This window comes from Syngnathoides biaculeatus, chromosome 13, assembly GCF_019802595.1.
Source record: "Syngnathoides biaculeatus isolate LvHL_M chromosome 13, ASM1980259v1, whole genome shotgun sequence".
Lineage (NCBI taxonomy): Eukaryota > Metazoa > Chordata > Actinopteri > Syngnathiformes > Syngnathidae > Syngnathoides > Syngnathoides biaculeatus.
In genome coordinates this window covers 16,107,182-16,130,870 of record NC_084652.1, presented here as the reverse complement: position 1 = coordinate 16,130,870, position 23,689 = coordinate 16,107,182, and the positions used below count along the sequence as shown (strand labels likewise).

General features: G+C 41.4%; 2 protein-coding genes across 3 annotated transcripts; both read left to right on the top strand.

Moving 5' to 3' along the window:
- The first annotated feature begins 436 nt into the window (after positions 1–436).
- On the top strand, positions 437–4,427 carry LOC133510888 (ATP-sensitive inward rectifier potassium channel 10-like). 2 transcript variants are annotated; one of them, XM_061839339.1, is made up of 6 exons: positions 437–782; positions 1,455–1,666; positions 1,818–1,949; positions 2,033–2,210; positions 3,101–3,324; positions 3,364–4,427. In XM_061839339.1, the coding sequence occupies exons 1-6, from the start codon at positions 437–439 to the stop codon at positions 3,472–3,474; spliced, it is 1,203 nt and encodes a 400-aa protein (XP_061695323.1). In that variant the 3' UTR covers positions 3,475–4,427. The 2 variants fall into 2 exon arrangements, with proteins under 2 accessions (XP_061695323.1, XP_061695321.1); XM_061839337.1 differs by having other exon boundaries at positions 3,101–4,427.
- A 6,070-nt stretch (positions 4,428–10,497) lies between these two features.
- LOC133510732 (uncharacterized) lies at positions 10,498–23,266 on the top strand. The gene is made up of 3 exons (XM_061839021.1): positions 10,498–10,599; positions 16,532–16,837; positions 22,184–23,266. Exons 1-3 carry the CDS (start codon positions 10,545–10,547, stop codon positions 22,489–22,491), a joined length of 669 nt encoding a protein of 222 aa, XP_061695005.1. The 5' UTR covers positions 10,498–10,544; the 3' UTR covers positions 22,492–23,266.
- The last annotated feature ends 423 nt before the right edge of the window (positions 23,267–23,689 follow it).

The window sequence follows — 23,689 nt, the reverse complement described above, 5'->3', positions numbered from 1 at the left end:
CGGAACCTTCCGTGGCATGTATGAGTTCAAACCATGACGTCTGAGTGTTTTACCAACAGTCACCTTGGAAACGGTGGTCCCAGCTCTTTTCAGGTCATTGACCAAGTACATTCTGTAGTCCTGAGCTGATTCCTAACCTTTCCAAGGATCATTGAGACGTGCACCTACGATGAAAATTTCAGACCCCTCCATGATTTCCAAATTGGAGAACTTGCAATATAGCAGGGTGTTCAAATACTTATTTTCGTCACTGTTCAAGATTAACATTTGGTAGGAATTGGACAAAAATCTTCAAGTTGAGTCACTCCTTGAATGAAAACACCTGGCAAAAATGGTGAGTTTTGGAGTATGTCAAAGCCTTCAAAGTTGATTTATGTGGTGTAAGAATGAAACCGAAAACACCTGTGACTCCAGCAGTTGATGTTTTCTTCTCCAGATGACGTCCGCCACCCCCGCTTCCTCTTCTAGCTCCTCCCCCCAGAAGGTGTGCCACTCTCAGACCCAGACGGACGTCTTGAAACCCCTTCTGGGCGGCGGTCTTTCCAACACGGGCGGCACGCTGAGGAAGCGGCGGCGAGTCCTTTCCAAAGATGGCCGAAGCAACATCCGCATTGAACACGTTAGCGGGCGGGGGTCACTGTATATGCGAGACCTGTGGACCACCTTTGTGGACATGCAGTGGCGCTACAAGTTCTTCCTGTTCACCGCCACCTTTGCCGGTACCTGGTTCCTGTTCGGAGTGTTGTGGTACCTGCTGGCACTGGTGCACGGAGACCTGCTTGGTAAGGTGGCATGACGGGACAAAATGTGGACATTTCATACAGCACATATCAGAGGGGGAAAAGAAATGTATTTCAGTTATACTTTTGGTGAAAAAATGTAATTACCCAAAAAGGTTGTCATACTGCTCCAATGTGAGTAAGTTTCTCAAAACAGGATCTGTTCACATCAAACCATGCAGCTGAAACCCTAAAACTCCACTTTGCGTTTGCGCAAAGGCAGGAAAGGTCCAACCCACAAGTGTCAACTCAAGGCTCAGGAGGCCAGATCCAGCCCGTCACATGATTTTATGTGGCGAGCGAAGGCAAATAATCTCTGTCAATGTCCATGATCCTTGTGAATATCTGTACAAAAATCATAACATTGAGTTATTACACGCATTTTTGGGTTACCAAACATCAATGATAGTTGAAAAACCCATTTGTTTTGATTTCTGATTCAAAACGAGTTCTTAAATTTCATCTGTAAATATGTTGAGGCAATTAAAGTTTTTTTTGGCCGGGTAGAAAGTAGAAAGATGGTTTTGTTTGTTCATTTGTTTGTTTTAGAATAAGTGCCATAATCTTGTGAAAGAAAATCACATGAACGTGAGGACACAAATCAATAACCACACGAAACAAACGTATTTTTCTGAAGTCACCACAGTGCTGTATCTCTCGTGCTTCCGGTTGCAGAGTTCGAGCCTCCGTCCAACCACACTCCATGCGTGATGCAGATGCAGACGCTGACGGGCGCCTTCCTCTTCTCTCTGGAGTCGCAGACCACCATCGGCTACGGTTTTCGTTGCATCACCGAGGAGTGCCCGGTCGCCATTGTCCTGCTCATCATCCAGCTGCTCATCACCACGCTCATGGAGATCTTCATCACCGGCACCTTCCTGGCCAAGGTAAAGTTTTCAGTATTTTCATAGCACTAAGATTCTCCAGAGGCTGAGCTGCCATGTATTTGTTGAGGGAGTGGTGAGAATGTTGCCGGGATGTTTCGTCTCTACCGGATAATTGAGACTTGAGTTCAAGTCCTGCCCGGTCGATCGTCAGGTTGCACGTCCGAAGAAGCGAGGCGAGACGGTCAAGTTCAGCCAGCACGCTGTGGTGTCAACGCAGGAGGGCCGACCCTGCCTCATGATTAGGGTGGCCAACATGCGCAAGAGCCTCCTACTGGGCTGCCAGGTGAGTATCCAGAACGGCCTTCCTTCTTTTTTTACGATAAAGGCTGACAGCGTGTTGACAGTGGCCGACCGCTGTCTGTGCAGGTGACAGGTAAGCTGCTCCAGTCGTCTCTGACCAAGGAGGGCGAGACGGTCCGGCTGGACCAGAGGAATGTGGCCTTCCAGGTGGACACGTCCAGCGACAGTCCCTTCCTCATCCTGCCGCTCACCTTCTACCATGTCATCGACGACGACAGCCCCCTCAGGGCCTGGGCTGCCAAGGGTAGGTCTGACGGGGTCCCTATGCGATGGTCTTTTGACCAAGATAAAATGTGACTCTTCTAAAAATTAATTCTCCTAAGATTGATTTTTTTCCCCTTTGAAAACAGGTAATTCTAAAACAACTTTATTTTCACATTAGAGTTCCTTCCTAACATAAATACAAATGAACCCCCCAAAATCTTTTGAGATTTCAGTTTTTTTTCAATGCAACACTACAATCTTATTAAAAAGAAAAACCACCAATACTCAGACCTTTTTCTGCTGAAAATGTGCATTTTTTTCCTCAAAATACTGCTTTATTTTCATCATTATCCCAAATAAATGTTTCTCCCAGGATAAGGACAAATGTTATTGAAACAAAATTTCATGAGTAAAAATGTCTTTTTCTTTTTAAAACTTTTAACCCAAAAGTAAATGCTTAATGTAAAAATAAAGTCTATCATTGACTTTATTTTTATTTTCTAATCATGTGTAAATAAAACAGAAAATAACAGCAATATTTCTCCTGCTGAGTTTGTACGCAGCACTTGTAACTAATCTCAAATTCACTGGAATGTAAATGGATGTAAAGTGAGCTCAAAAGGCTGAATAAATATCCCGATCTTGTAATTTGCCACACTAATATAATAATTTGCATTAATCGAAGACTCTAAATTGTCCATAGGTGGGAATGTTGTTTGTCTCTACGTGCCCTGCGATTGGCTGGCGACCAGGTCAGGGTGTTCCCCGCCTTCTCCCTGAAGATAGCCGGGATAGGCTCCAGCACTCCCTTGTGAGGATAGGCAGCTCAGAAAATGAATGAATTGAATGCAGATCATAATTAATTACTTTAAAAAAAAATCACTAGACTGCATTAATCATAAACACTTTTTATTATTCACTTCCATCCAGGGGGCGGCTGGACTGATCCCGAATCGGCCGACTTTGAATTGTTGGTCATCCTCAGCGCGACAGTTGAGCCCACGTCAGCCACCTGCCAGGTTCGGACCTCCTACCTACCTGACGAGATCCTTTGGGGCTACGAGTTCCCGCCGGTGGTTTCCCTGTCGCCGTCAGGCAAATACGTGGCCGACTTTGCCTTTTTCGACAAAGTTGCCAAGAGCAAAGCGGCGCCTGTCTTCAAAATGTCAGGGGACCCGCAACAGGGTTACCAGAGCAATGGCGGCGGGATTCTTACCGAAGGGTCCGACCCGGAGAAGGTCCGCTTGGAGCAAAGCTACCGGGAGGAGCGGGGCCGTGTCAGCGTTCGCATCAGCAATGTGTGAAGACCTGAATGGGACTTGTTTGTTTTTCCGACTGGGGTCCCGACCACCTCACGAATCCTGAGCAGAAACTCAAGAAAATCAACTAGCACTGAAGAAAGAATAAGCTGGCGGGAGGCGGAAGAGGTCCTTTTAAAGAAACAAATGTATATTGTCTGAAGTCCACGTTTCCATCCTATGGCAGTGGCTCCACCTTTTCGGAACTTGTCAGTTTCAGTAGATGTCCCAATACTTTTGTCCAAAGTCTCCATTTTCACGTCCTGGGTGTCCAAAATCTTTCGTCCAAACCCCACATTTTCACTTCCTTTAGGTCTTCCAAAGGTTTTATAGAAATTGTACATTTTCATGTCCTTTAAGTGTCCCGATATTTTTGTCCGAACTCCCAATTATTATTATTATTTGTTTCCTGCAGGTGTCCCAAAACCTTTGCACAACTTTCTGTTAAGTCCTAATAATTTTGTCCACACTGTCTTTCCTTTTTCCACTTCAACATCGGCTTTGGGTATGCTTCTTCGTGGCCCCCATTCTGAAAGCGACCCATTTCGGACTTCTGACTGGCCAGAAAGAGCCTTGCGGTTCTGGCACAGTGCGTCCCCTGTTGTGGCGCCATGGACTTACAAATGCCTTTTAAGAAAAGATAAATAAGGTCCAAGCAGAAAAAAAAGAAGAAAAAAAAAACAGTGAAAACAAATAGTTTTACGGTGAAAATAAAGTCATTTAGTTCAGAAAACCTAATTTAAAAAATAATCAATATAACTATTTAAGGGAAAAAAAAATGTTTTTAATGTTACAGGAATACAGTCATTTTTGGGGGCTGGGGTGAATAAGTAATGACATTTTCTTAGGAACTTATTTTTAATTAGATGAGAATAAAGTTCTATTTTATGGGAAAAATATTTTTATAGAGTTTTTTTTCAATGATAAAAAATGTAATCTCATGAGAATAGAGATTAAAATTTGGGGGATGAAATTAATTTTTGTATAAATAAGTTTATTTTTTAAAATTTAGTAGAATACAGTTGTATTTCTGTGAAAAAAAGTTATATTTTTACATTTAAATCAGCCACAATACTAAAAGATACAATTGTCTGGTTTTAGACTTTTTAAAATTATACTTTCTAAAAAAGGTCATAACTTCATGACAATAAAGTCAATATTTTTATAAAAATCTATTTTAAAAAAGACTTTTACAGTTTTTGAAAAATGATACAATATTATAAAAATAAAGTTCTATTTTGGGAGAAAAACTTGATTTATTTTCATTATTCTTTTGTAATACAATGAGAGTACATTTGCATGTTTTTGAAAATTTAGACGTGCCTTGAGATAGGAGTTTAATTTGTGGCAGTAGCATGATTGTATCTTAAAACAGTCATTTATCAAATCATCATTCCTCATTGAAATAAATGGAAAAGCCATTAATCTGCCCGAAAGCACACCAATATAATTTTTTTTAAATGTTTTTTTTTAAATCCCATTACTTACACCAAATAATAATGTTGTACAGTACTGTATAGAGTATTTGGTCCCCACATAACCAGCACACATGGAAAATGCGAGCACAAAACACAACTGTACCTAAAGTTTGGTCCTTCCCTGTTCGTTGTCTTAGAAGTGTATCGGCAGTTGTCAAACCAGCTCAATGGTGCTTTAGCGCCACCAACTGATATAGTCCTTTCACAGCAAAGAAACCAGTGATCTTGTGCAGCTTGCTGCCGCTATTTAATGGTGGGGGTCTGTAGCTACTCTTAGCCAATTTTCTGCTTGAAAGACGAAGAAATAGGCCAAGTAAAGGCCTGTATCTTGAAAAAATTGGAAGTCAAGGCACTTGTATCTCAAGGCACCACTAACCCCCTCCTCCTCCAAAATAAAATAACTAAAAATGATAAACAGCAAAGTTTGAATCAAGGCAACTGTTCTTGTTTGTGGGAGACGTTTCATCCTGAATCCAATCCTGGTGAAGAATCATCTCACCTCACTCAATGGGAAGAGTGGCCCGAATGAGCCGTTTTGTCACAACACAAGTGAATCATTGATCGCGATGGAGGACGGCCGTTTCCACAGACTCCTCCTCGCGTAGTAATTCGGCTTCAACTTCCAGTCATGGCAAAACATTGCTTTGGGTACTATTACATGTGAAAGTTGACATCCTTTGACATCCTTACAATTGTACATTGTGAAACATAATAAGATTGAATTTAATTTGAATACGTTAAGTTTAGCATTTTTGTTGGGCTGTTGGCTGTCAAAACCATGCAGGCGCTCACAAAGAAGTAACTTTTGACCGGTAAGTGTGTTTCAGCTTAACCTTCATAATTAATTATTATATATTTACCACATTGTTTTCCATAACACTGTGTGTATGCTTCCCATACTTTTTGCCCTGACCAGAAGTCAGAGCCTGTTGACCATGGCAGAACCAATGATGGATGCAGATTGCGCAGTCCAGTTTTTAATTCTACGTTATTGACCGTTTCACTAACCACAGCAGACAACAACAACGGCCCATCGCGGACCACACCCACTCAAGAATAAATACTGTGCCTACACACAGGAAAACGGGAACTGAGTAGGTCTTAGGGATTAAAGATGGGTGGCCTTCAAGAAGAACAGTCCAGTTGCTTTGATTCATCCTTTGAGCATCTAAACAAGAATCCTACGAAAACGGTATGGAATACCATGTCCTCTTCCAAATACAAATCAATACTCTTATTGAGATACTTTATTCCTGTAAGATTGCAACTTTATTCTTGTCTTATAAAAAGGAATTTTATTTTCAGTGTGGCCTTAACACTGCTTTGCATTTTTGTATCGTACAGTCCGATGTAGTTTTTTTCTTTTTTAATTTTGTCAATTTTACTATTTTTAGACGTGCCCACTTAAGATCAGAAAAAAACCCCTGTATGTTAGAAAATCACGTGATGTTTTCCACGAGCAAATAATGAGTGTGTGTTGTGTGCGGAGATGGTGAGCTGATGGCTTTCTGTGGAAAATTCAAATATTTACCCAGTGCTGAGCAATTTCTCACCTGAAACCATATTGACTCTACTCAGGAAATCCCCACGTACAATTTCCCCCAATACCTGTCACTTGTTTCTGGTGTTTTTGTGGTTCTTTTGCACATGCCATATGTTTCCTTTATACTAATATGAGCATGAGCATACCCTCAAAAAAAAAAAGACACAGGTAGGGCCGATTTCACAATTCCCAGGGTTTTCCTCAAGTCCACTAGAGCTAAAAGTAGTTCTCAAATTGGTACCAGGTTTGGATAGATAGTATAATACATTAACCGATACAGGATTTGACTTTCCTCTCTGCGTGTGGGTGAAACAGGGCATTGACGTTTGAACATTCACCATGAAACAGTAAACTAAGAACCCATTGCTTCTCGCAGCTTTAATTCTCATTGTCTCATAAGGAGGCAAATCACACTGTATTCATTGAGAAAGTCTGATGTTCAGTTTGTACAGAATGTTTTTATAAACCACAACTGACATTTCAGTTTGAGTCTAACTACTGCCGATGAGTAATTTAAATACTGTAGGCAGTAAGGTCACGCTCTAACAGAAACCCTTATGCTGCTAGTGCTAATATCGATTCAATTGGCGGTGAGACCAGTGTAAGCAAATGTGAATAAATGTTTAACCAGGTCCCTCGTTGTTTTCATGCAGAATTTTCCTGTGCCACCTGATGGGCATTTGTTGTGTCTTTACTTTGGCGACTTGGCATGAAACATGAATCTCTAGTAAAGGGCTATGAAATATAAGAACATTCACACAGCCAGTTCCCCACAGCTACATGAAATCTAATAGCGATACCTGTGACGAGTAGCCTCACAAAAATGTTTCAAGGAGCCATGCCCAAAAACACAATGGAACTCATTGTGTACTAATTTTAACCAGATCCAAGGGATTCTTTAAAGGTGAAGTCAAACTACAGTTTTTCTTTGATTCTTAGCAAATTTGAGCATCAGGTAGTATAGCGCTCATCCACATGACGTCACAGTTTGCACGGTCAAACCTAACTGCTCTGCAGTGCGTGAACCGTTGAACCGGATATTTTTCAAATTGTCCGAGACCTGTTGTGCTGTTGGTTGTCACAATAGATGACACAGTTCTTCAAAGATATCATTCTACAGAATACTAGCTGAAAAGACCGGAAAAGAGCGATGGGTTCCCGGTCAAACAAAGGTGCTTGGCAATCGCTGAACTGGAGCACATTTTTCCAAATGCCCAAGACCTACTGTGTTGTTGGTCATCACAATCGACGAGACAATTCTTCAAAGAGATCATTCTATGGAATACCGTAGATCGATGGATTACGGCAATTAAACGGTGCCCAACGAAATACACATGAGTGCGTAGCGATCATTTCATTTCGGGTAATAATTATTTTTCTCAATCTCAAATTACCAAGAAGTATTTATAGTTCCAAATTGACTCCTTTGAGAAGAGTGCGTATTTTTTTTTTTTTTAAAAGGGTGTCGCAGAGAGGTTTACGGAGGTTAACGTGTGGCCGCAATATGCTACCGTATACGGAGGCAAATTTTTTTTTTTCCAGTCATAGTTAATGAATGGGAGTTTGTGTAAAACCAGGGGTCATTTATTTGAATATTGGTATTTGTATTGAAAAAATCTGAGTGGGTACATCACTATGTGGGATTTGTTCCTGATTGAGAACAGATCCAGCAACGAAGTATTTGTATGTGTCCAGACTTTCATACGCTTTCAAACTTTTCTGTGTAAATCTCAATTACTTACTCACCAGATACATCTGTAGATCCAGTTGTACAAGACAAGCAGAAGGAAATTAACAGTCCACTATATCGGTGAAAATATAGACTTCGGCATTAAATATGGGTTCTCTATTCCAAATGTCTCTTGTTTTTCCATGTTTCCTTGTCTCGTTTATTATCACCTTCTAAATATTGAACGGTATTGGACAAAACTCTGGGTGTCGTGCTGTCGTCCCCCCCAACTATGATTTTTTTTTATAGCTCTATACACACCTACCTGTCATTTGGAACCCACAAAGCTTTTGTCCTTTGTACCTATGCAATCCATTTTTCACGACAACCCGGGTCTTTTGGAAAAGTGTGAAGAGCGAATCTATCCTCCCAAGTGTTTGGCAAAATTCACCAATACAACGAGTCAGCATTTTGGCTAACACGAAGGAACAAAGAGCTACCTTCCCGCAGGTAATACTGGTATAAACACACAAACCCGCCTGTGTGAGGTCGTTAGCTGCATAAAGACACCTGTCCACCCCAAACAATCAGTAAGACTCAAACTTGTAATATGGCCAAGACCAAAGAGCTGTCAAAAGACACCAGAGACAAAATTGTACAACTCCACACGGCTGGAAAGGGTTATGGAGAAATTGCCAAGCAGCTTGGTGAAAAAAGGTCCACTGTTGGAGCAATCATTAGAAAATGGAGGAATCCGTCTATGCTCAACACTGCTGATCCTGTTCAAGGTCAGAGGGCGCTGGAGCCTATCCCAGCTAACTTCGGGCAAAAGGTGGACTACACCCTGAACTAGTTGCCAGTCAATCACGGGGAACACATAGACAATCAACCATTCGCCCGGTATCGGTTTGCGACCCGGTGATTGGGGACCACTGTGATAAATCACTTCTTTTGTGCAACAATTTTACAACCAGAAATGCATGCTGACTTACTTTGGCCAGGACCACCGGCATGTTTTTACCTCGTTCTCCAGGAGGTGTGCGATCCATTGGAGGATGGCCTTGTAAATGGTGTTCTCCTTCAAAATGAGGTCATCTCTGCCCAGGATCTTGCAGAAGTCCTCCAAGTACAGTTGTTGTAACTTAAATGAGCTTGTGACAGCCTCAAAGGATATACTGATCGGCAGATCTGGGGTATGTCAAGAACTACCAGATGTCCCAACCCCGCCCGCGATCGATGATAACGACGCCATGGCAAAACCGCCTTCCCAACCGATTCAACTCCGTGCGGCAGTGATAAAAACTACCTCGCCCGTGAGCGATGACGATGCCACGGCCAAACCGCCTCCCTGTCCGATCCAGCTCCCCGCAGCGGAGATGAGCCACCGCGACCCAGCGCTGCGACGAGCCACCCCAGCTCGGCACTGAATGAGCCACCCCGTTTGAAGACGTGATCGGTGCTGACGGGTACATCGACACATTTAGGACCCCCGATTTAGCTGTGCGGATCTTTTGTTACATTCTGGGAGGATTACGACCCACCCCCAAAAAACTATTATGTGCCGGGGGGGAAGCTCCTTTCTCCTCCTGCATCGGGGCCGATGTCTTCGCAAGCGAGCTCGACACGGAAGCTGTCCGACGCCAACATCGACAAATTTAGCACCCCTGTCATACGTACGCGGATCATTTGTTACGTTATGAGAGGCGAATTACGTGGTCACCCCCAAAACTATTATTTTTTTACGTAGCTGTATACACACCTACCTGTCATTTGGAACCCATGAAGCTCTCGTCCTCTGCACCCGTGCAATCCATTTTTCACAACGAACCAGGTCTCTTGCAAACTTATGAAGGGTAAATCCATTCTCCTGAGTGTTCAAGCAATGTCCAGCAATGCATTGAGATGGCATTTTGGCTAACACGGAGGGACAACGAGCTACCTTCCAGCAGGTAAAAGTAGTATAAACAGAAGAGACCGCTTGAGTGCTGTGTACGTCACTTCCTGCTTCTTCTCGAAAACAAATCCCTCAAGAGGATTTTCATGGTGGGAATAACAAAGAGTTATATACGTCAAAATCATGTTTTGTGGTGAAAAAAGGGATGGGTCCATACCGGCTGCCGTTTTTTTTTCATTAATAACATACTAAAAATAATGCATTTCATGACAGTGGCACTTTAAAATAAAAAAAAATTATATAAAATATATAAATAAAATAAAAACGGAAGACACACCCCCATACTTGTTGATTTGCGAGAAGCTGGCTGCTTCAAAAATAGATCTTGGGCTTATTTTATTTTGAAGGTTGCTTCTGCAAACAACGAGTCGGGCGGTGTGACGTCCTCTTTTCTTTTCTTTTTTCTTTTAACCCAGTTCTATCTGAATCGACATGGAATTGGCTTTACTTCTGCTCCTCGGTCTTCTTCATAAAAAACAAGCGCAAGGTAAAAAAAAAAAAAAAATTGTGTGTGTGTGTGTGTACTGTGTTGTTTTATCAGTTGGCGGATCACATCTTCCATATAAATGCTCGACTGTTTGCTGCACATACACGCCACATCAGAGAGATAAAGTTTTACGGATGTTTGGCATCAAGTTCTTACACGCATGTGGAGGACAATTTCGGAAAACTGTTCAAAAAAGCCTCAGGGCTGAATTTGTTGTCACTCAAAATATCTAAACAATAACGGCAAAATGACGCTTGGTTAAAAAATCTTCCTTCCGTCTTTTTTGGGGACTGTACGAATTACACACTCTAGGGTGACGAATGTGTCAAAAAAAGAAAATCACCAGATATCAAATCGAAGATGTTTTTTTTCATTATGTGTGCAATGGGACGACAACTCCGTTGTGATCAATGAAATGACCTGAGAATGAAATTAGTAGTGTTGTGAGATTATAGAATATTATTAATCGTAAAGTAAATGTTTTTAGGGTAATTATACAATCGACTCTATCATCAGACCTTAACTTTCTAAACTAGAATTTACCTTCTAAAAAAAAAAGGTGACATTAATATTAAAGATATAACATTTGATGATAATCTTTTTTCAGAAAAGGTATTTAAATGGAAATTATATTACAGAATCTTTTTTTTAACATCATCCCCCTCACCCTCACAAAAAAATGCAAAATGGTACAGGAAAGTAATAAATTCCTTTAAAGTCAAAATAGTTGTATGAGAAGTTAAAAAAAAATAATCGTAAAGGAGCAGTTTTAGCTTCAGGGAAAAAAAAATCTATTTTTTGTTTAAAAAAAAAAAACATTGCCAGAATAACTAGTATTTTAGGGAGAAAAAAGTTTAAAAAAATTTAAGGACAGAATGTTGCAAAAATAAAGTCACAGAAAAATTACCATTCCCATTTTACAATTACCACTTTATCCAAATATTTACTGTACTTCAGTAAAAAAAAATACATCAACATCAAATACAATAATAAAAAAAACATCCATCCATCCATTTTCTGAGCCGCTTATCCTCACAAGTGTTACGGAACAACTTGATATTTGAGAATCAACACACATGCCATCATTTGAATTTTAAAATTTTTCAATTCGATTTTTTTGGGGGATTTTTTTTTTTTAAAACCAACAACACATACATTTTGGCCCTGCCGAAACATTACGTATTTTCTTTATTTGCTTAAAAGGGAAGTCCACTCGTTGAAAATAATAATCAGATACTGTAAGTCATGTCATTGGTACTGTAACTTTAAAATAAAGATTTTCATCAGATATCATTTGAGGTTGTGTTTAGGATTTTTATATCGCCAATTTTGAATTTTCATGGGCGCCGCCATATTAGCCTCTAACCCTATGACCTACTTGCACGGATGTGACATGTGATATGCTCAAACTGAGGCTCGGTTACGTTCCTTCACAATTACGCCCAGCGCTGATTTCTCGGATTTATCCTCATCTGATGAAGAAATAGAACTATCGGGAAGACGGAGGAATACGTCCAATCAGATTTCAACCTGTGGCTGTTAATAATATTGAATATTCGGATGGTTCTTCGGACGGGAATGACGCGGAGTCTGACTACTCGGAGGCCTACGGTCTGGACATAAGATCCTAAAGAAAGTCCTCGCTTGCGGAGCGGCGGCCCAGCTCAGTTCACAGTTCAGAGGACCAGGTTTCAAATCCCAGCCCCGCCTGTGTGGCGTTTGCATGTTCTCCCCGTGCCTGTGGTTTTTTTTTTCCGGGCACTCTGGTTCCCTCCCACATCTCAAAACCGTGCACTGCAGTAATTGGAGAGGCTAAATTGCCCCTAGGTGTGATTGTGAGTAAAACTGTTGTCAGTCTCCATGTGCCGTGCGATTGGCTGGCAACCGGTTCAGGGTGTATCCTCTTCCTCCTGCCCAATGACATCTGGGATTGGCTCCCGCGACCTTCATGAGGATAAATGGCTCAGAAAATGGATGCATTTCATGAAGAAGCTTTTTGCTGAACACAGTTATTGTGTGTGCTTGTGTAACACCGTAGTGACAGTGGCAAGTTTGGCATCTCCATTGCCAAAACAACAACAAAAAAACATCTGCAACTTACCGCATGTGGTTTTCTCAAGTTAGAAGTGGGATAAAAAAATCCAAGTTTGGCAGATCACACATTAAGAGCTCCATGATAAAGCTGTTTTTCTTGAATCTGTTAAATAAACACAGTCTCCCAGCTGTTCTTTCCCCCAAAATGAGCAGTTTTGATTGGCTAGTGAATAGTACGTTTGCGGTCATGTGACTGCCTTGAGCCGTCTGACAGGTGAATTGGAGTCAAATGATGTGAATGATCCTTTTTGATCGCCGCAAAGTCCAAGATGGAGTCTGAAAATAGGTGCACACATGCAAGAAGGAATAAACAAAAAGCAAACGTATTGATCTGAGCTCCCCACAAAAATACTCAAGTCAAAGTAATTACTATGGTGCATTAAAAGTATTGTGGCAATTACATGTAATGTAAAATATTATTTGAGTTGATGTACCACATTACCACCCACTATTGCTAATTTAATATTCAGAATTTGTGAGTGTGGTTTTGCTTGAACTCAGTCTTTTTCTACTGTGCTTCTACAAACTCAAATAGAGGTTACATGTTTTTCTAGTTCTGCTTCAGCTTTATTTGCATGGAGAGGATACGCTCATGAAGAGGATACACATACAAATCCATGTGTGCTCAGGGGGAACTGAAACTTGTGAGAGCTTTTAAATGATACTAAGGTGGAGGCCAGCTATTTGCAGGAGATTGGAACCGGGCTAGACCGAGAGTAGCTAAAATTTGCAAATAATTGATGCCCATTGGGGGGGACTTGCATAAGCACGGATAAACCACCAAGAGCGTTTTCAGGGGTGTGTGTTTTATTCACCTGTTGGTTTTAGTAGTAGATAATTGTAGTAGACAATTCTGGTGCCAACAAATCGTGCTACCTCTTTGACTGTTGGCCAAGATGACTTTACAACTAAATGGAATATTACTGTGGGGGTTTCCACCCAACAACTCTGATGGACTGATAACAGCGTCTCCGCCCGGCAATTTAAGAGCTCTTCCCCTTTTTGCATCCCTAAAGTAACGCTGCATTCCATTTGAGCTCGAAAGTCGAAATTTCCGAGCGAGAAGTTTCAATTGGAATGCCCACTGCTGGCGGATTTCCCACTCCGAAAGTCCAAGACTTCTCACAACCCCACAGATACCTTTCAAAGATAGCTGCAGCCGTGTGAACAGTAAGTAGAAGCTTTTGTAATAATCTGTTTTGTCATTTCTGAATGATTATTTCTTTCTTAATAAATCAGCTGTATGCAGGGCATAGAATTGTTGTTATATCTGACCATTGCTGGAGTGGAAAATACTTTTTTCAGCTACAATGCAGCATGAGCTAACAATAGCCAATGTGATCCTGGTGCCTTCACGCGAGACACGTTTTCCTTCATGTTTGAGAATGTTCAAAAGTAAAATGCTATGTAGCTGTGAATTATCTGTGGACTTGGGTTCAAATTCTGAATCTTTTAATTAATGAGTTGTTTTTAATGACCATTGCATATCCCTTATCTGGATAGAACGGATTTTTTTTTTTATCCCAAATATATTTGTAATGCAAAAAAATTACAGAGAGAAATAGCTGTGATGTAAATGTTTTCCCCCTCCAGTCTAGGTGGAACACAGTGCTGACTCGCCTGTACTTGGATCCACACAGCAGGACACTTTTTCCTGGACCCTTTTTATTGGAAAGTGTGTGATGCAGATATGAGGAGCATCTGTGTGGACTGCGCCACTCTGTCAGGGAAGAGAGTGAGAGGAAGACCAAAGAGAAGCTTGATGGATGTTGTGAGCGAAGACATGAGGGCAGCTGGAATTGGAGGGGAAGCTGCAGGATATTGGCTTCCATGGAGAAGAAAGACACGCTGCGACGACACTGAACGAAGTCTGTTCCAGTCTTCACTTTGCTGTGGATGTTGGAGCGTAACTATTATTCTAGACAAGAGACAAAATGTTTTTCAATGAAGAATATGACCCAATAAAAGTTTAAACCTAACCCAAGAAAGAAAGGATAACACAAAACACACAATCTGTAGCACCTGCTACGAAGAGTTCACACTTTTACTTTACTTTACACAACAATGAAATAAACTCAGATGTGGGAAGAGTAGCCAAATATTCTACTCATGTACTTTAGAGTAGAGTACTTCAGAATATTATGCGAGTTAAAGCCAAAAGCAGTTCTAGAAATACTGTAATTACTTGAGTAAGAAAGAGTGAAATGAAAAAAAAAAAATCTCAAGTACTGAATAAGTAACATGCGTCTGGAAGGGCATCCGGTGTAAAAACGGTGGCAAACAAATATGAGCCTTCATCTAAGAATCCCACACCAGATCAATCGTGGCACGGGTCAACAACGCCCGCCCCTGTCGCTGCTAACCTGCAGGGCATCGGTAGTAATTCAGCTACAGTGGGTTGAAGACAAAGAAGAGGAGGAAACGGGATTCATTGTCATCAGAAGAAGAGGAATGCAAAGAGCCTACAACTGAGTGTAGGGACTTTGAATGTTGGGACATGACGGGAAAAGCTTAGGAGTTGATTGACATGATGATTAGTCTGGTGTGGCAGAGAAATACTGTATATTAGAATAGTACAGGACATGTACGATGGCAGCAGAACATTGATAAGGTGTACCGTAGGGGTGACAGAAGTATTTGATGTAGAGGTGAGACTCCACCAGGGATCATCTATGAACCCTTTCCTGTTTGCTGTGGTCATTGATAGGCTGACAGATGAGGTTAGACTGGAATCCTCTTCGACCATGATGTTCCCAGATGATATCGCGATATCACTGAAAGCAGGGAGCAGGTGGAGGAACAATTAGAAACATGGAGGCATGCACTGGAAAGGAGAGGAATGTCAAAGTAAAACAGAATATATGTGTGAATGAGAGGGGTGGGGGGGTGGAGTGAAGCTCCAGGGAGAAGAGATAGCGATGGTGGACGACTTCAAATACTTGGGGTCAACAATAGAGAGCAATGGTGAGTGCCATAAGGAAGTGAAGAAACGGGTCCAAGCAGGTTGGAACAGCTGGCGGAAGTTGCCTGGTGTTCTATGTGACAGAACAGTCTCTGCTAGGATGAAAGGCAAAGTTTACAAAACAGTGGTGAGGCCGGCCATGATGTACGGATTAGAGACGGTGGCACTGAAGAAACAACAGGAAGCAGAACTGGAGGTGGCAGAAATGAAGATGTTGAGGTTCTCGCTCGGAGTGAGCAGGTTGGATAAAATTAGAAATGAGCTCATTAGAGGGACAGCCAAAGCTGGATGTTTTGGAGACAAGGTTAGAGAGAGCAGACTTTGATGGTTTGGACATGTTCAGAGGCGAGAGAGTGAGTATATTGGTAGAAGGATGCTGAGGATGGAGCTCCTAGGCAAAAGAGCGAGAGGAAGACCAAAGAGAAGGTTGATGCATGTGGTGAGGGAAGACATGAGGGCAGTTGGGGTTAGAGAGGAAGATGCAGGAGATAGGCTAAGATGGCAAAAGATGACACGCTGTGGCAACCCCTAAGCCGAAAGAAGAAGAAGAAGCGGACTTGATGTTTAACTCGCTGGCTTCTTGGCCAGGTCACCGTTGCAAAAGAGATGCTCTGTTTTAACTGATCATTTACATGGTTAAATAAAGTTTAAATAAAATTAATCTGGTTTCACAAGTTGCTGGTCACAACTTGCTTTTTTATTTTTGCAAAGTATGTTTTGAAAAAGTCGCAAGTATCAATGTATGATATTTTTTTTATCGTATATTATATTACAAGAAAATAGTCAACATTCTATTAATAATAAAAATATTCAGTTACTCAGTTGGTATATTATGAAGTATAATTCTGATGTGGTCTCTTTGGGGTCGTTGTTTAGGGATCCAAGCTGAGACCAGGTTTGTGAAGCTGGGAACCAACCTCACTTTGGAATTGAAGAAAACTTTTGTATTTACTCAGAATAATGACCAACTATTCTGGAATTTCAATACAAGTTTCACCATTTTAAGAGCAGACACCTCATCCCCAATAACAATATATGAAAATTACAGTAACAGAGTCACATTATTAGAAAACTTTGCCTTGATTTTAAGAAATGTACATGCACTGGACAATGGATATTACACTGCAGTACTTGGAGGTGCTAAACAACAAACATTGGCTGACTACAATGTTCAAGTTCAAGGTATGTCATTGATCAAAATGGTTGTTGAGATCCAAGTCAATTTGACCCAAGGTGTTGATTGTTGTTCTTGAAACAAATGAACAATAGAGGATAGTTAAACATACTTAAATTGACCTAAAGAACATTGGTGCTAGTCCTAAGAAATGAACGTAAAGGGGGGTTTAAACATGTCTCGGATCATCATTAGTGTTCCCCGCACCCCCCCCAAAAAAAAACACATATCACGTCCTTGGTCAAATTGACCCGGAAAAGGTTTTGTTGTTCCTGAAAAATGAACATAATGGGAGGGTTAAACGTGTCCCAGGGCAAACTGACAAAGAGCGCAATTCCTGTTCCTGAGAAGGGACATTATTGGGAAGGTTGAATACAGTGTTCCCTTGTTACAACGCAGTTCACTTTATGCAGCCACATGGATTTGTCAATTTTTTTTTTTTACAGTGGTGCAGTTTTATATTTATTTATTTATTTTTTTTTTGCAGCATATGAATGTGCGTTGTGTTCTGTATTCATATTGACTAAAGGTATCAAGAGCACGAGGCTCGGGGCTGGACCCAAATGCAGGACTCACAGGGAAAGGTATGGTGGTGAGGGTGGTTTTATTCCAGGCTAAGGTCATACACATGTAAGCAGTCCAGAATAGGCAGAGGTACAAAATGGCGAGGCTCAAGGCAAGGTCCAAAAACATGAAACGAGGTCCGTTGACTATGGAGGCAAAACTTGAAAACATGAACAAAAACAACACTTGGCTATGATGGCACAGACACGCTGTAACAAAGGGAAGCATGACAAAACGCCTGCGTACTCATGCAGTACAGTGTCCCACACAGTAACACATCGCAAAGAACTGGCAAATGCCGATGACACTTTCAAGGGTTAAATGCCTTGTCTAATTAGTGTTCAATGCAGAGCAGCTGTGGGACAGCTGTCAGAGGCGGTACCGCTCAGGGCAGTGGCTTGACCATACCCCTGACATAGGGAAACCCCGCATCGTGTTCGAAGAGACTGTAGGCCGCTGCTGCGGGGGTGACCAGGAGGCCCCGCCGCCATTAGGCTGAAGTTCATTGGCCATGGTTGTGAAGTAGTTAAAGGAAGACTCTTCCCAAAATTACAGGAATGGGTGCACACATTAAAAGTTAGTAGATGAGCGTTCAGTGTTTCTTTTAATGCCAGAGTTAACCACAGATTTCACCAGAAACATCTGTAAATCGGAAAATTATTATCGAAATTCCTCTCTCGCTCAGACATTCCAATGAGCCCGGCTGGAAAACTGACAGCCAATCAGCGTTTGCCACACCTGCAGTGCTTGCTGTTCTGACCCCCCATTGCTTGTGGATACTTTTCACCGAACAGAGAACGTCCAGTATCTGGCATTTTGTGGCCGATTTTTGTGAAAAATAATTACAAACAAACAAAACAAAAATAGCAAGATGTACAATGTTCAAGCCTGTGGTCTTGAGCCAGAATACACACAGCTGCCACTTGACGTGTTGGAGAGGGGGCGTGGCACTAACAACGAACAATAATCCCATTATATGGATCTCGGAGATTTGTTTGATGGTTTAGACATAGAGAATATACAGCAATCGTGGCCAGCCTTTTTTTTTTTTTTTTTACCCCCAAAATCTACTATTCAAGCATCCAGCCTCTCGCAATCGACCGGCGGCGGGATGTGGGGTGGATTGGGTGGGTTGGTGGTGGTGCTGGGAGTTAGGGGGCGCATTGCCGTAAATGGGAGCCAGGAAGTGTTGTGTGCTAAGAGCCAATAAAGTATAACAGCGAGTTGATGCCGTTATTACTACTCCTGCCATTGAGCCAAAAAAAACAAACGTAACAATGTACAATGTTCAAGCGTTTGAACCAGAATACACACAGGTGGAACTTGTTGTAGAGGGGCATGGCGCTGATGACGAACAATATCAGCCCCATTATATGGACTGCGGAGATTTTGTTTGATGCTTTTTGAGGAGTTGGTTTAGATGAAGAGAACATACAAGCAGGCGTGGCCAGACATTTTTACCCCAAGTTGTACTTTTCAAGCAGTCAGTCTCTCGCGATCGACCAATGGCGGGAATGGGGGGATGGTGGGCAGGGGGATCTGCACACGTGTATCGCCGTAAATAGTAACCGGGAAGTGTTTTGTGCTTACACGTATATATCCTTCCATTTTCTTAGCCGCACGATGGTCGCAGGAGTGCTGGAGCCCACCGCAGCTGTCAACGGACAGGAGGCAGGTTACACACATGCAGACACAGAGAGAACACCCAAACTCCACACACGGAGGTCAGGGATTGAACAGCTGCGCCACCGTGCCGCCTCATAAAGTTTGTTGCTTATACAGTATAAGCATGAGAGGCTATAACTAAGCGGCTAACAACCACTAATGATGAGATGCCTGCAAATTTCCCCGGCTTAAGAGCGAGCCTCAACTGTGACAGCCACTGCTTTATCCAGTCAGGTCGACCCCACGGGAGTTTAAAGAAGGACAAATTTGGGTGTGTTTTCTCAATTATGTTGCTGTTTGGTGCAGAACACGTCGGCATCTTGACTTAGCTAGAACGAATGGTCTGTAATGCTAAGCAGTGGAGAAGTCAGGGGCGGGGTCAAGGATGTTTCTTCCGGGCCTGGCTGTCAAAGCTGACACATATCCGGATTTCGCTTGGATTTCAAAAATGTTCTTTATTTTCAATTTATTATTTCAACTAATGTGCAAAAAATGTATAATAATAATATTACTTCACATTGGAGGGTTTATTGTACATATGCATTTTGGGTAGAGTCTTCCTTTAAGTGGTCCTGCATCATCTTCCTCTTTCTCAACACTTGTGTCGTCTTCTTCCTCTTCAGCCTAAAAGAACCACACTGCTGTAAATTAGACAAGATGAACATATTCTGTAGTGTACAGGACACTTGGCATGGAGATTGATGGACCTTCAGCGAACCGCACTGAGCTCAGGTGCGCTTGTCCGGTGTGACGGTCTGAGCGCTCCCGGTGCTATATCAATGCGTGTGGGTGTATATTTTGTAAACATCCGGCCATTCTGAAACATCCCCATTGATGCTTCAACATGTGCCATTCGACAACTTGTCGCCGAGTGTTCATGTTTGCTCTGGACGTCTCAGACGAACACAGCGAAGGTACATATATGTTATATGTTATAACAATAGATATCATATATCTTTTTTTTTAATCAAGTTTTGTTTTAAGGTTAGGTTAGGGTTAGGATATATGTTATCTCCCTCTATGTAGAAGAAGGAGAACTATGAGACTGGTAGATTTCCCAGTAAGCGTCTGATATGTGCCCAGAGTTCCCCTGTTTGTAACGTATGCGCAATAATGACAAGGAGACTTTTCAGCACAGGGAAGCTTTCAGACTGTCACACCGGCAGCGGGGTTCGAGGGCCGCCACCACGTAATTTCAAAGGGAATGGAAGGACCCTAATGCACCTTTTTGCTCATATTATACAGATTTTATGCTGAATACGAATCTTAAATCTCTATGAAGGAAACATTTTTGTTTTTCGGGTATTTGCAACAAATGATCGCACATTGCTGTATCCGCCGGAAAAGGACAGAAATGTGGTGGAGGAAGCCGATCAGGGAGGTGACGTAGGACGTTGTGACAGCAACATGGATCCCGTAGGAATACACTAAAAACGCCGATGAATTTTCCGATAATTCGAGCAATGAACATTATTCTGAAGCGTCCCACCAAGACGGTGAAGAATACGAGCTTTATGAAGACGTTAAAGGTTATAAATTTGAGCCAGTTAGACAGCACGTACGTTCGAATTCAGACAAAGTAGCTGGCGATGAAGAAGCAGACACAGCCCTAATAATAATAAAATAATAAATCATTTTTACGGATTGGTTTCAGCTTACAGTCATTGAGGAATTCTCTAAATGAATGTTTTTTTCTTTGCCGTGAATACAAAATACTCCCAGCTTCTCATCGTTCCAAAACAGCCCATCGCAGAATTTGTGACATCATAGGTCTGTCCGCGAAATGAGTCGTTTTGCAGGTGAGAGAAACTAAGTCAAAGTTCGCGAACTTTAATTCATAAGCACTTTTTTGGTAAAAAAAAAACATCCAACAGGATACGCATTTCATGGAACAGTTGAACATATATTTTCGTCTAGAAAAGATAATTTGCGTTACAAATTAGACATTCCATACACTTTAAATAGTGCGGGTGGCTGGCGGGCTCCGCGGTGTTTTTTGGCACACGTGCACAAGCGTCGCGGCTTAAGTTCTCAAACATAATCAAAGATGGCAGGTTTGTTTTTGGGAATGTTCTTGCCCAGAAGAACAAAAGAGCACCAACAACGACACATAGCTATGTTTTTCAGCCATAAAAAGACACCTGCAACAAGGACGCTAAAGCAGAGTCACTTGAACCGGACAGAAAAACTCGAAACTACGCCTGAGTGAGTTAATAATTTTTTGTGTGTCCAACCTCTTAAAATAATCAATACAATTAAACTTGTCATTTCTAAATGCAATCATATTTTTCTTTTTTATCAGAAAACATTTATACATCCTTGATAAAGCACTAAGATATTTATTTCTAAAATAAATGTTTTGGCCTAAAACAGGTTTTGATCTTTAGTTTCATTCAAGAATACAGTACTGTATTTATTTCTATTCAATTTACAAAGATATGAACTTAGAATGTGTTTGAATGAGAGAAATGTGAGAAAATTTTAATGCCTGTCTGAGAAAAGTTTATAAAAACTTCAACCACATATAAGAAATGAAAAATAAAAATGTAAACAAAAAAAACATGCACTGTAAATGAAAAAAAATCCTGTAGATTAAAAAAAATATTCAGTCAATGAAAAAAAGGAACAGAAAAAATCAACTTCAACTGCATTGATTTTACTTAACGTGGGTATGTTTTTTTTAAGTAACCCCCACGTTTACCCCACGTTAAACGAGGGAACACTGTACAGCGGGAGCAAAAAAAAAAGTATTTCAGAGTATTCTGCATAAATAGGTCTTAAAATGTAAATTACAAAAAAAAAAAAAAAAAAAAAACATTAACGTTGGATCATCATCACTGTTGCTGAGAATGCATGCAGAGTCAATTTCACCGAGGGACATTATTGCCTTTTATTAGACCTGAATGAAAAGAGTAAGTTACTTTCTTTCGGCTTGTCCCGTTAGGGGTTGCCACAGCGTATCATCTCAGATGAACGCTCATATTTGTTTGGCACACTTTTTACGCCGAATGCCCTTGCTGACGCAACCGGGTGCTCAAATTTGCCCTGGGTCACATTGACCCCAAAACATCTTTGCTGTGATTGTGAAACTACTGCACATGCACGCTAACCGGTCAACTTTACAGCTGCAGTGTCTCCCGTCAAGTTGGAGGTGGCATCGATGTGGAACGACATGGACACCTGTAATATGACTGTGACCTGCAGAGCTGACACCACACAACTCAATTTAAATTTTGAATGCCACAAAGTCTGCAGTCAGAATGGAAGTGAATTGTTAAAGGCAGATGGCCATCTCAAGCTCATCTCTGACAATTATAGTATTGTGTGTGAGCACAGCAACAACGTGAGCAAGACCGAGCAGGCGAAGAATGTTCACATTTGTGCTCTAAACCTGGTGGTGAGTACATGGAAGAGACAGCGTCCAGTCAACTAAGTCTGTTATAGAGAACCAGAGGGATAGCATCCAACCAGAGGGATAGCATCAAATTCTAGGCCAACCGCACCCTTAATGAATCACCCCCCTATTTTTGGTCAACAACGACCAGCCCCAGAAAATGACAAACGGGCTTGTTTTTATTATTTGGATTTCTTGATTCTATTATACTGGATTCTACATGCTGTGTCAAGGGATTTTATCTTCTATTGTTGTTTTTTTCCCCCTTGTAATTTATAACCACAACTGTTTTTCAGATTACTTTTGTCCATCCATTCATCCATTTTCTTAACCGCTTATCCTCACTAGGGTGATGTATGAGGACGCAGCGTACACCCAGAAGTATAAACAAACAACGATTTGCACTCACATTCACATGGGCAATTTGGAGTCTGCAATTAATGCATGATTTTTAGTATGTGGGAGGAAACTGAAGTACCTGGGGAAAACCCACCCAGGTGTAGTGGGTCTAACTCTGCGTCGTGCATTTTTTTGGGATAGATGGATGGATGAGAAAACACACACTTTGGATGGTCTCAAAATGGTTTCATCTTTTCTCTGCATTCCAAAAGAGACACATTCTCGGGTGTTCACAGATTTATCTTCACAAATACTCTCGCTCCTCCGCAACACCAAAAACTCGGTCACCACGCGCCCTCTGCCAACACTCATTCCCACCGCACAAACCACATGGTCATCCAGCAACGCACTCGGACCGGGTCAGCCTTTCACGTACTTCTCCTGCTAGCAAGTTTATGCTTGAAATCAATGAAACATATTCAATACTGCACCTGTGTAAATACACTAACTTTGCAAACGTCTTTAACTTATATTCACATTTTACAACAAAACAATGAAAATATGTGGAGCAGAAAATCAATGCCTACCTCTCTCTAGGAAGGCTCACAAACAAGTGGAATTAGTATCCTCCCGCCACACAATAAGTGTGGGTTTAAAATACAGTATGCAATACAAGAAGTAATCTTATATTTCTCAGATCTTCCATTAACATCTAACGGCATTTTCAACCATACAATGAACATTTTTAAACACACAATTCATTATAACCTTAATAACATTGAAAAGAATGAAATAAAAGTCCACTTCTACATCCTAATATAGTGCAATAAAATCAAACCATTGCACAGCCACATGAAGAAAACAGAAAGTCCATGCAGGCAAGGCCAGATTTGAACCC

Bases quoted from the DNA above. Each gene is read 5' to 3' on its own strand.
- LOC133510888 (XM_061839337.1), top strand. From the start codon at position 437: ATGACGTCCGCCACCCCCGCTTCCTCTTCTAGCTCCTCCCCCCAGAAG. The intron at 783-1,454 runs GTAAGGTGGCAT...TTCCGGTTGCAG, and splicing joins GGTGCACGGAGACCTGCTTG to AGTTCGAGCCTCCGTCCAAC. The intron at 1,667-1,817 runs GTAAAGTTTTCA...GTCGATCGTCAG, and splicing joins CCGGCACCTTCCTGGCCAAG to GTTGCACGTCCGAAGAAGCG.
- LOC133510732 (XM_061839021.1), top strand. From the start codon at position 10,545: ATGGAATTGGCTTTACTTCTGCTCCTCGGTCTTCTTCATAAAAAACAA. The intron at 10,600-16,531 runs GTAAAAAAAAAA...GTCGTTGTTTAG, and splicing joins TCATAAAAAACAAGCGCAAG to GGATCCAAGCTGAGACCAGG. The intron at 16,838-22,183 runs GTATGTCATTGA...TCAACTTTACAG, and splicing joins CTACAATGTTCAAGTTCAAG to CTGCAGTGTCTCCCGTCAAG.